The following is a 12,393-nucleotide window of genomic DNA, read 5'->3' as shown; positions in this document are numbered from 1 at the left end:
CAGAGGATGGACATCCACTTCACAATCCTATCCAACCACCCTGCTTCCATACACACATGTACAAGGAGCCAAGGCCTAGACAGCTCAGTGTGGCATCTGTGTGTGCATGTGTTGGGGAAGAGGAGCTTGCCCTTTCATTGCCTGTTGTGGCCCTGCTCTCTCTCTTACTGGATTGAACTGGCGAGCCAGTCATTCTTCCACTCCATCCATTAGGATATCAGTGTTGGGGACATGGACTTCCAGTTTATCTAGACTCCAAGTCTACACCACTAGCTCAAGCTCAAGGGAAACCTCCACTCCAGGGTCAGATCCCACACAATCCACCCACATCTAAGCCCTCTGCCAGCACAAGGTGGTTTGACACCGATATGATCAGTTTTACAATGCCTGAACTGACAACATATTCAGTGGAGAACCAGGGCTCAGTTGCAAGGTTCTGATTTAAGTCAGTTCCTGGTAACAGCCCATCCAAATAAGGGTAAAAGCTAAGTATTGGTCTCTACTGTACAGTATAATCACATAAATCCATGGGGCCAAACTGCTATAACTTTATGCTCAGAACTAAGAGCCCAGCATGTCAGATGCATACTGGATACTGAGCTCTTGGGAAAAATCTGGTTCTTATCTCAGTGCCTAGGTGGGAGCTGAGCTCTTCTGAGGATCAGGATTTGAACCCCTTGGGAAACTAATGTGCTATAAACAAACATATGTGCAGATGCAGAGTTACAGCCAGCACCACCTCCACTGCCTATCTCATGCTTCTGACCTTGCACTAGAGAAGGGTGCTTAACCAGGAAGAGAAGGCTAATAAAATTGCTTGGTTAGAGGCATGTCCAGAGAGGCATTCGGGGGTTTGTCATGGGGCCAGGGACCTTGTGAACGGGGAAAGATATGCCAGTGTGATGTATGCACTGAGGGTCTCTGTCGCCTTGTGAACCTTTGCATTGAGTGAGACAGGGCAGGTGAGAAATGTTGAGCAGAGCAGGACTTACAGACCTGGGGGAGGCCCAGAGCAGGGGTTTTAGCCCCAGGAAGAGCCTAGATATACCGTGCACCTTCATTTCAACCCCCTGAGGCAGAGGGGTAGAGGCAGGGACTGTCCTAGCCATCAGCATTAGGTCCATTTAGCCTCTCTCTGAACCTTGGCCAAGCCCAATTCCATCTCTGGGCTTGAGATTCAATAAGGGCTGGGGGGAAGTGGGTGTGGCTTGCCCCTAACCCTTCCTACTTCTGGGGAAGGGAAATCCATCCTCTTCTCTTGTATAGCTGATAGCCCCCAGGGAAGTTGAATCATGCATACCCCTTGCCCCCACCACATCCATTCCCACTCCAGGACATACTAGCCACCCCAGAAATCACATCTCCCCTTGTACGCCCCCAGGCTTTCCACACGAAGGGCCAGTCAGTCTCCAGTGTATTTCCCCTAAGGCCCACTCCCCACCTACATGTGCCACCATGACATGCCAAGTGTACTCACACCCTGGGGAAGTAGGGAAGGAGCAAATGCCAACCCAAGCCTATCAGCCTAGTTATATTCCATGTGACTCCCCATCCCCCACCCCTGGGCTAGAGCCCCTGGAGCATCTGGAAAAGCTGCATGGGTTGGGAGAACCCCTGACTGAAGAGTGCCTCTTACCTGATCCCGCATTCTCTCCTGCTGCCCACGGATTGCCAGGGCATGCTGTGGGTACTTGCTCTTCAGGTGGTCCATGAAGGCATCCCGCTTACGCTCCATCTCTGACTTCTGGAGTCCGGTCAGGGCCTCCAGGCTCTGGGCGGCGATCACCGTGTGCCGGCGCTCTGAGGTGTGCACCAGCCCTACATTGGAGAAACGCCGGGTCCCGTTGCCGAGGGTCCTGTACTCCCGTGGGTACTCTGCATCGTCCGCTGAGATCATGTGTGTGCTAGTCCTCTCGGGATCTACACAGGGTGGGAGGAGAAAGCAGAGCAGGGGTCAGGGACCCTGCCACTGGCCCTGTCGGCCACTCCTTGCCATGACTTGGAGGACAGGCTGGGTTGAAGGGGGACCCCAGCCATGACTGGTTTACTGTGGAGTGGTTGGGTTGGGGCTGGGATGAGCTGAAGCAAGGGGGTGACTGCATTGGATGGGAGGGACCTGGTTACTACCTGAATCCCCTGTCCCTGGCAAAGCCTAGGCTCCTCCCAGTGCACTCTCTGGCTCTGTTTCCCTCACCCTTAATCTAGGTGCTCAACTCCTGCAATGAAAGAAATGGATACCAATGAGCCCAGCAATTCATGACGGGGCTGGAAGGATCTGAGCCTGGTCTAACAGGAGCTGGGATTTCAGCCACTCAACTGAGGCAACAGATCCCAGAAGCCATCTCATAGGTTTTTCCAGTGCTATCACAGGACATAAAGGGTCCTCAGGGTGGGGACAGCAGATGGGGAGGATCCTGAATGACCTGCATGGGGGCATGGTTCTTGACTGTGCAGGGTACTGTAGTTTATGGATCCACTCGCTGGCCCAGGAGATATTTAAAGGGGCACTGTAAAGCAGTCGAGACCAAGCATGGCATCTCATGAAGAAGCATCCCCAGGTTGGTAAGTATCTCATGATGTATTGGGTACATTCACTACCAGCCAGCAGGCACCAAATGACATCAAGAAAATATAGAGTCCGAGCTGACTGGGAATAAAATGCCTTGCCTAGCTCTCTGCTAAGGCTGGGGGCTTAGGGCCAGATTTCTAAGGCCTCAGCCCTCGCCGTGGGGGCTAGATCATCCAAAGGACGTCCAAAGGCATATACATCAGGGAAGATTTAATGCTCAGCATCCAGCAGGGCAGATGGGGAAACAGAGAGGTGCGTGCACTGGGAGGGAGGGAGGGAGACGCTGTTTGTCACACAGCAAGGACAAATGACTCAAGAAGGGGATCATTTAAACTTCTGAGGGGGATTTTTTAAAGCCGGCAATGGAAGTGAGTTTTAAAACCAGGGCTCAAATGTTTGATGGCGTCTGTTTAAATTGCTCCTCAAATAGAAACCACCGGAAAAATTGGCATGCCCTGGGTTTGTCCTCACTGATGAGATGACAGCTTCGCCAGGGAATTGGCACTTCTCCCACCTACTCTCTCTCTCTCTCTCTCTCCTACTCATTCAGCCCCAGAACTGGGTCACGGAGCCTCAGGTCTGAACAGGGATGTGGGAGAAGGAGATGGGTTGATTTCAGGCTCATGGAGAAGGGGGCCGTGCAGGGGTGGGTGGGGGTAAAAATACAGGCCTGGAGAGGAGGGCAGGGGCTTGAGGCTGCAATCAAGGCTCTGTCCTGAAGGTGATTGCAGCAAGGGCCATGAAAGGGAAGGAAGAGGCAAGACTGGATCTGCAGGGCCACCATCCTGAGAGAGGGGCAGACACAGGGACAGGCCAGGCAGAACCACGGAGACATGACATTCAAAACAAAATACTAAACGGTCGCTTCAAAAGAAAAAAAGGATAAAATAACCAAATAAAACAGTCAGAGACCCACAAAGGACGGAGGCCTGGATGCTGCTCTGGAGCAGAGACAGACAGAAGGACACAGACAAATGGACAAACCAAAAAAAGAAAATGAAATGCAGGCCAATATGTGGGAAGGATCCTTTCCAACCATCGGCGCCAGCAACATCCTGAGGCTAAGGATAGAGCTTATGCATCCCTTCACTTCCTTGCCCTGTGTGGGGATGTCCTTACTGCACAGAGGCACAACCAGCCTGCCTAGATCTCACAAAGCCTGCCCAGGGCCTGTGCCCAGCAAGCTCCCTGCAGTAGTTTTCTTCCCCACGTAGGGCCCAGTCTCTCTCTCCCCGCACTTGTGTAGTCCAAATCTCTGCTCTTCCCAAGCAGACACAGCTCCTCCACACTAGCCACAGAACCAGTCACCCCAGGGACTTTTCCCTTCATGTGCCAGTAGCAGGTTCTTGGCATCTCAAACTAGGAACAACTTCTGCCTCTCTCCCCAGAGCAAAACATCCCTGCCTCAGAGGCACTGAGCTGGCGGGATGCTCCCCTGCTGCTGCGGGGAAGAGCTCTTCCTACGCACAGGAAAGGTCTGCTCTCACCCCTTTCAGGCCAGTCTCTGTCTGGCCAAGCTGGGACAGTACCCCTTCTTGAGGAGCCTCTACTCACTCCCAATGCCAGACTTGCAACTGCAGCTCCAATGGGCAGCCCCTTTCTCATCGGCCAAGCCCCAGCTCCAAGGCACCTCAAGCTGGGATAAAGTAACTGCTGTCAGAGAGAAAGGATGGTCTTGTGCATGAGGAGCTGGGTCGTTCTATTTATTGCCATGCAGTTTCTAGCTTCTCTGTGGAGACAGCTGAACTGGCACTAAAGGAGAATCTCTACTGTCTAGAGCAGTGGTACTTAATCTTTTTAGACTCGAGGCCTCCCTCATTAGACTTAAAACACCCCTGGGAAAATGCCAGATCTTTGCTTTCACCCATTTTCTGACTACAGAATAATAAATAGAGCAATTCTTCTGTTGCAAGGAACTCAGAAAGCCCACAACAGGTCAGAATGGTTTGGACAGTATGGGTTCCTGTTGGAAATCTCTGAGTTTGTCTTGTGAATTATGTGTACTTGTCTGCAGACCTAACAGTGCTAATATTGCACAGGACCCTAAAAAAAATCTCATGACACCTCAGGGTGCCTCAGCACTCTAATTAAGACTCACCGGTCTACAGCCTATGACACATAGGTCAGGGCGGTATCTATCCATCATGGTCAGGGATTGGATTCCCAGTATAATATCTTTCTCTGGTACTTATATGGCCCCTGTGACTCATCTCTGAAGCACTCATAATCTTTACTGCCTTTTCCCTGTGAGGTAAGGGCAGTGTTGTGTTCCCCAGGTGGAGACCCGAGCAGGAGAGAGGCTAAGACACTTGCCCACTGTTCCACAAGAGCCTGTGGCAGTGTATGGAGCTGAATGCAGATCTCTCGAGCTCCAAGCTAGTGCTCACACCATTGGTTCTGCCTTCCTCCCTCATCCTGAATAGGAATCATCATAAACCAATAATGGAACTAGGGGTGAGTGAGCAGGGCACAAACCCCAGGTGCCAATGGGGTGCAAAAATGGCAGCTGTTACCAGCCCAGCCACCACCACTACCACTGGCCCGGCTGCTGCCCCAGCCACCACTGCAGCCCTGGGTGCAGAAACTGCTTGTTAGGCCTATTATAATACATTTCCTTCTCTCAAATAATTTCCTTCCAAAGCTCTACAGAAACCCAGATCCTTTCCAAACTCTCATAATGCTTACAAACTCCCAGCAAGGGAGGAAAGTATCAACAAACTCATTTTTATTAATGGGGACAAATGTGAGGCTTGGGGGACAGCAAAGTGACTTTCCCAAGATCACACAAGGAGCCTTGTAGCAGAGTGGTCACAACCAGGTAGCACTTCCTAGGCTAGTGCTTGGCACCTGTAGCCCACCTGTCAGCTCTGTGGCCCTTGGAAGGATGATAAGATGTAGGGAAAGAGAGGCAATCAGATGGAAAGCAGCAAAAGAAAAAGGGAAAGGTTTGCCCAGTCTGCAGACATGGATAATTTATTAGCTGCACATTGCAATTTTAATTTCCACTGAAGTTGTGCCGAGAGTACACAATGCAAGCGGTAATTAATGATTAGAAGTCCCCACATGCTGCGAATGCCTGTAGCTTTCCTGGTGCTTGGAAGAGGAGTGCAGCTCGGGCTCCATCTCCCCTTGGCCAATTCAAGAATGGCCTTTTAAATTTTCCATGTGCTGAGGCGACTCTGACACCTTCCACCTCCCCCCACAGCTTACTCAGCCAGACAAAGAACAATCCCACTAGTTATAAAAGGAGATCTTGGCTGCAGAAAGCTGCTTTGGAGGGCCTCTTTAAAGCTCTTGGTGTCAGGAGCTGAACCCAAAGGAGCCCTGGGCAAGCATTAGATGCCACTATTCGAGTACATGGAAGCAGGCCATGAGATGTCTTTGCTACTTGCCCAGTGCATGGACTATTCTGGCTACTTGCAACATTCTCATCCTAGGAATTTGTCCCATTAAGGCTTTGCGTTCTTGTTAGCTACTTAACCTTGATTCATTATTCATCTACATCCTTTGTTTTTTTTCCCCCCCTTCCCTTTCCTGTTAACTAAGTCAGGGAAGATTTTCCCTCTCTCCTTAATTATTTACCAGCCTGACATATTAGCTTTATAACAACTTGCTTTGTTATTAATGTAGGACAACGCAGAGGAAGTGCGATCATCACCCTTCATTGTACGACAGTGGTAAGAACTTAAGCATGTCTACATCTTAGTGGCAGTGGGTTCCAGCTGGGATGTCCCCAGGTTAACTCCACCCGTTCACTCCAAAACCAGAAATATGCTAGTCCAGCTGCTCTATCCACTCGTTCAAGACCAGAAATATGCTGGTCAAGCTGCTCCACGGTCATCCCCAACACCTGCTCTCAAGTACACTGGAGACAAACCTAGAGAACTGACCATGGTGGGGACATCTCTGGAATGGCCTCACTGCTGATTTGCCAACTTTGGAGCATGCAAGGTAGGAGCAGGTGGACAGGTATATCCAGATGCATCCCTGTGAAGAGATATAGCCCCCACAGTATACACATACCCTAAAGGCTCCACTTGAATGAGGATTTACTGCACTTGGTGCAGGCTATACAAACCAAGGAAGAGACTGTTCCAAAGAGATTCCAGTCTAAATGGACCAGATGGGTGCAGGCTGAGAAGGAAGCATTGTTCCCATGTCATGGATGGGGAACAAGCATGTAAGGAGAATAAGAGTAGTATTCAAGTATGAACCTTAGTTTCAGTTCATGCCAGGCCTGAACAGAGCCTGGGTGATCTGCCCAAAGACATGCAGAAAGTCTTTATCCAAGCCAGGAATTGATCAATTCGCCATTGAGGCTTCCACCACAGGACTTCCCTTCCTATCTCAAGGCTCTGTTTTCCTTCAGAGACAACCAGGCCCAACTGTCCTCCAGTGAACTGAGCGTGAGTCATACATCAATGAAGCTCTAATTCTCTTGCTAACAAAATGGGCTGAAGCAAAAAGATGGAAGATAAGACTTATGGGCCCTCTTCCACCAGCCTCCTCTGTGATCTCAGGCAAGTCACTCAACACCTTCTCCGTGCCAAAGTTTGCCCACCTGTAAAACAGGGATAATGTCCATTTCAACTGAACAGCTCAGATCCTTCAATAGAAGGTGCTACAGGAAGTTCACTCCATAGAAATGCATCTTATACATCTTATACCTCATTCCTGGCTCTTGTGGCAGCCCAGGTTTAAAGGGAAGCCAGTGCAGGGCATGGACCAGGCAGGGTGCTGGAAGAGGAACTCAGGGCTACTAGCCACTATAAGCAATTTGCTGAAGAAACCTTTGCTAAATGCCACCATTCATGGGAGGTACCTGAAATGGAGTAGGAGCCATTTCCCATGTCTTTACTACCCTGGTAAACTGCTTTCTTTCAGGACCTGGCTTCCCCCAATTCATCCTCCATGGAACCTCTCCCATAAAATATGTTTGTCACAGTGTCTGAACTCTTCCTTCCACCTGGCTGGCTACTGAAGGACTCACTCTATTACCACACAGCAGCCTTCCCTGTTCAAGTGGCATGGGATAGCAGTGCCCTGACTCCAAGCCACTCAATGACATCAAGTCTGCAGCCCCACCAGTGCAGCCCCTCCCTGTTCTCCGATACCTCATTAAAGCTGTCACTAGGAACTAAGCTGGGACAGGGGGGCAGGGAAGGTCCAGGCTTTGGGCAGGGTGAAGCAGAAACTGTGGCAACCTGAGAGGCCATGCTTGCCCTCTCCAGTCAGTGTTTGAAGGAGGAGACTCTTTTGGAGGGTCTAGCAAGGCCCAGCCAGGCCATTTACTGGCCAGGCCAGTGATGGATCTGCCTTGGGAAAGGGGCTGGCTCCAGGCTGCAGTGCCTGTGTATTTCTGCAGGGAAGCCCATCACCTACCTCATCTACCCCAACTTCCTCCATTGCCCCCTTCCCATCAGGATGGGACTTTGCACCCATCTCCTTCCCCTCCTGTTACCCATGTCCTTGGCTCCATCTCAGCCTGTGTGAGGGACAATCCCAGCCTGCTGGGGGGAGGGAACTGAGATGCCAGGATCATGCCGTCTGTGTCCCTGGCTCCAGCTACATCCTTAGTGAGTTTCCCAGGTTCCAGATCCCTTCTGAGCTGAATACAGTGCAGGTGGGTGTAGGGGTGGTTCACCCTTATTGAAGCAGATGGAACTGCCAAGGCCATTGATACTACAATAGGGACAACCAGATGAGCACAGGACTCCTCCTACCTCAAACCTTCCTCAGGCTGCCAGGCTTGGTGTGGGCTGCAGATGGTCTGGGATAAGCAAGAACCCGACTACAAGGATGTTGGCAAAGAATGGTTAGTAGGTCTCCGTGACTATGGCTCTCTGAGATACGTTATCCAAATGAATTCCCCAAGACATGTACATGTGTGGGAGATTAAGTTGACATCTGGCGGAGTCATACCTATGCCCTAAATATACGTGTGTTTCCCCATGCAAAGGCACAGAAGGCAGAGCAGGCACCACAACCCAAGAGTTCCTTCAGGAACACAGAATTCCCAAAGATTGCTCATGGGAAAGGAGAAGGGGTGGGGGAATCCAAGTGGATGGCACCTCTCAAAGAACTGTACTTACTTTAGATAAGTAACTGCTCTTTGGGTCTTTGACTGTCCACATGGATTTGTTCTAGGTGACTCTCAAGTTGTTACCTGTTTGTAGGAGGTGAGTAAGAGAGGTCCTACTGCAATGCTGACAGACACCACCCAGGCAAAACTAGCTACCGATCTGGAAGCCTCCACCAAAGAGAAGCATCTTGTAAATGTATCAACCGAGTCCTGGAACAGAACGTTCTGAGCTTCGGCTGACCGCCTCTGCCAAGCGATGCCCTCTGGGGAGCGTCCAGGCTGTCGGAGGTTGCAGTGCTAGATCTGGGAGTAGAAGCTGTCCATTACTCAGCAAGGCTGCTGCTACAGATAAAGGACCTAGAAGTTGCACTGTGAGAGTTATCAGATTCAAATATCAGAACTGCCCAGCCTGTACCAGGGCTATCATGATCATCAGTCCAGTATCTGGTCCCAGACTTAACAAGACGCTGGGTACTATGGGGTTTGGGATGATGGCCCTACATCAGTCCTGGCATGCAGGGACTGAGAAAGGCATCTGACAGCAAGCCCAGACTGGAATCTCCTCCAAGCACTGTCTTCTCGGGGCTCTGCTGAAGCATTCTTAAGATGCAAGGACAGGGCATGATGACTACAACTGGCCTCCTGACAGCAGAGATAACCTGGCTTCTGCCTCTCTGCTGATGTAATGCACATGTGATGCCATCTGGTAGCACCTGGCTTGCCCATCCCTGAACCAGTAGCAGAAATGCTTTGCTACATGCAGATGAGCTGTTTGGAGGGGAACACATTGGCCCTGAGCTGGCAGGTGATTTTTGATGAGGTATCCAGTGCTGAAGGGACACGTCCCTTCCCAGGGCCTGGGTAGGTAGTGAGGTGGAGAAGTGTACACCCTTGCATACTCAAAGAAGATCTTTCCATGGATTTAGCAAAGAGGGAACTTCATTGCAGGACCAGAACTGGAACATCCATAAGGTGACTGCTTGGCAGATCTATTGATTTCAACCCCTCTTGCATGAAGCAGAGGTGAAGCCCATCAAAACATGTTGCAAAGGGGCATGAAGCCATGTCCCCGGTGTTTAAGACACGTTGTTCATGACATCTTGGGTCAGCCTGGACTTTATGAGGCATAATGAAGTCTGGAATCCTTCCTGGGGAAGGTAAGCTCTTGCTGGCCTGCAATCTAACTTAGCTCCAATGGACTCCGTGTTTTGGCTGCAGGCATATAGATTTATCTGTGTTGGTGACGAGACTCAGCAACAGAGAGCTCTAACATTACTTGAATCATGTTGGTGAGCTACTGTGAACTTCCCTGGATCGCCCAGTCATTGAGAAATCTAGAAGCTTACATGGTTTCTCCTGTGCTGCTTCTCTCAGCATATCCTGGGTTTCTGCCGTGCAATTGTTAAGATCCAGGAATGCCATGAGCTTCAAGTCATGTCCTGAAGCAGGCATGGAGGGACCTGTTGTCCCGCTGTGGAAGCACAGAGAACTTTAGTGCTGCCATCTTGCAGCACCATGAATAGGCAGGTGGCTAGGGGAGAAGTCCTAGCTAAACATCTCAACTTAAAAATAAAAGGGGTGTTTTGGTGTTGACAGGGAAAAAGACAACTAGGTTCCTAACTAGTTAGCTGTACTATATTAATTGCCCCGATACTATCTCAGTGCAGAGAGCAGGCACTAGGCAGATACCATGGAGGGGAAGGAGGGCGTTTTGTTGCCATGGACAGTAAGAAGACAGTTTGGGACCATGGAGCCCATTCCAATCCCTACTCCCCTTGCTGGGGAGCCTAGGAGGCTTGAGGATATCATGGACCTAGGTTTGACCCGGGTGGCAAAAAAGAATCTGGCCACATGTGCACAGGCAAACCTATGGATGATCACTGGGAGAAGAATGGCCAATACCTAACAAACACCCTGCTACTGCCCCTGCCCTGAGTATTCATGGGGGGCTTGTACCAAATAGCACCTACCAGACTAGCAGAGTTACTGACAAACCCAGAGGGATCAGGCATGTGGCAGCCACCTTCCACCTCCAGAGCAGCAGCCTCTCACTTCAGGCTGGTTTTCCTCCACACATGCTGCTGTCCCCACTACATCCACCACCTGCTTCCCTAGCAACCTTGCACTATCCTCCCATGTCCTGCCATCTCTATTACAGCTGACCTTCCCCTGCTCTGCCCAAGACACTTGCCCACTGCAGGGTGCAGTGCTCCCTGCTTCCCTCCCAATGCCCTGCCCCACATGCCCAGCTGATCCTGCCTGTTTCAGGACACATCAGTCCAGTGTGAGTTAAGCAGACAGTCTGCGCCCTGGATTTTCCCTGAAGGGTTATGAGCACATTGGTGGGAAAGCAGCCCCGAAGGAAACGTCTAAGCAGCCAGCCTGGGCCAACAGCAGCGTACCTCCGCTCCGGGTGCCTTCTGCCTTGTGGCTGCCTCAGCCCAGGCTGTACAGAAAATGTCAGGGTTGTGGTTTTGTCAGGAGATATCTGTGCAACTGTCTCTCCACCCAGCTGCTCATGAGAGCGCCTCAGCAATGCCAACACAGCTGCCCTGAGAGCCTGGCCTTGGAAAGCCAAGGGTCACCTGGTCAGCTGGTGTCTGATCTGAAGCCTGGTGACAGTAGCTCCAAGCCATGGCTGCAGGAGGCAGCTTTGGCCTATTACACACTCCAGTGGGAAAGTCCAATGGGGACTCCATCTCCCACAGGCTTCTGTGAGAATCAACTTTGACCTTAGTGTCTCCAGTATCAAACTGCTGGGGAATTGCCTGGACTGGAACTGGGCTAGGAGATGGAGGTCAGTGCTCTGACTCACTGCTCTGAGATGTGACAGAGTTTTCCAGACTTCTCCAGCTTAACAGATTTAGAAGCACAATGGGGTCTGTATTGAGAAATCCCCAGGAGCTTTAGTGCCCCTCTATAGCCAAGTCAAAGCTATGCTTTCCTGCCTTCCTCCAATGGATTGGACTGCCCACTGCCCAGTGCTCCATGATGATATATGCCTAGAGACCAGTGCTGTGCCAAGGCAGAAGGAAGGGCCCCATAACCATTATCATCCCTCTGACTTTGCACTTTCTCCAGCAAATGTTGACTTGGGAGGGTGTGGGCAGCGGAGTACCCCAGGGCTCGGTCCTTGGGCTGGTGCTGTTCAACATCTTCATCAGCAACCTGGACAAGGGTGTGGAAAGCACCCTGTTCAAGTTCGCTGATGACACCAAGCTGTGGGGTAAAGTGAACACACCGGCAGGCAGGGACCGCATCCAGGCAGACCTGGATAGGTTAGAGAAGTGAACGGACCTGAACAGGATGCAGTTCAACAAGGACAAGTGCAGGGTGCTGCACCTGGGGAGAGGGAACCAGCATTATGGTTATAAGTTGGGGGCTGACCCTCTCGGCAGCACAGAGGCAGAGAGGGATCTTGGAGTCAGGATTGACTCCAGGATGAATATGAGTCATCAATGTGATGAAGCAATAGGCAGAGCCAACCGCACCCTATCGTGCATCAACAGGGGCATCAATAACAGGTCCAGAGAGGTCTTGCTCCCCATCTATGTGGCGCTAGTCAGGCCGCAGCTGAAGTACTGTGTCCAGTTCTGGGCGCCGCACTTCAAGAGGGACGTGGAGAACCTGGAGAGGGTCCAGAGGAGGGCCACTCGTATGGTTGAGGGCCTCCGTGGCCAGCCCTATGAGAAGAGGCTGAGGGACCTGAATCTCTTCAGTCTCCACAAGAGGAGACTGAGGG

At 51.1% G+C, this 12,393-nt stretch overlaps 1 protein-coding gene across 2 annotated transcripts in view; it reads right to left on the bottom strand.

Annotated features, from left to right (window-relative positions):
• Window positions 1-12,393, bottom strand: part of SRCIN1 (SRC kinase signaling inhibitor 1) — a 140,267-nt gene that overhangs the window by 101,803 nt on the left and 26,071 nt on the right. For both annotated transcript variants that reach the window (XM_090044579.1, XM_090044580.1), the window contains exon 2: window positions 1,637-1,920. In XM_090044579.1, coding sequence (XP_089900705.1) covers window positions 1,637-1,920 — 284 coding nt within the window. The remainder of the gene's footprint in view (window positions 1-1,636; window positions 1,921-12,393) is intronic.

This window comes from Crocodylus siamensis, chromosome 4 (genome assembly GCF_052110815.1).
Source record: "Crocodylus siamensis isolate JL-2025a chromosome 4, ASM5211081v1, whole genome shotgun sequence".
In the NCBI taxonomy this organism is placed as follows: Eukaryota; Metazoa; Chordata; order Crocodylia; family Crocodylidae; genus Crocodylus; species Crocodylus siamensis.
This window is presented reverse-complemented; position numbering and strand designations above follow the sequence as displayed.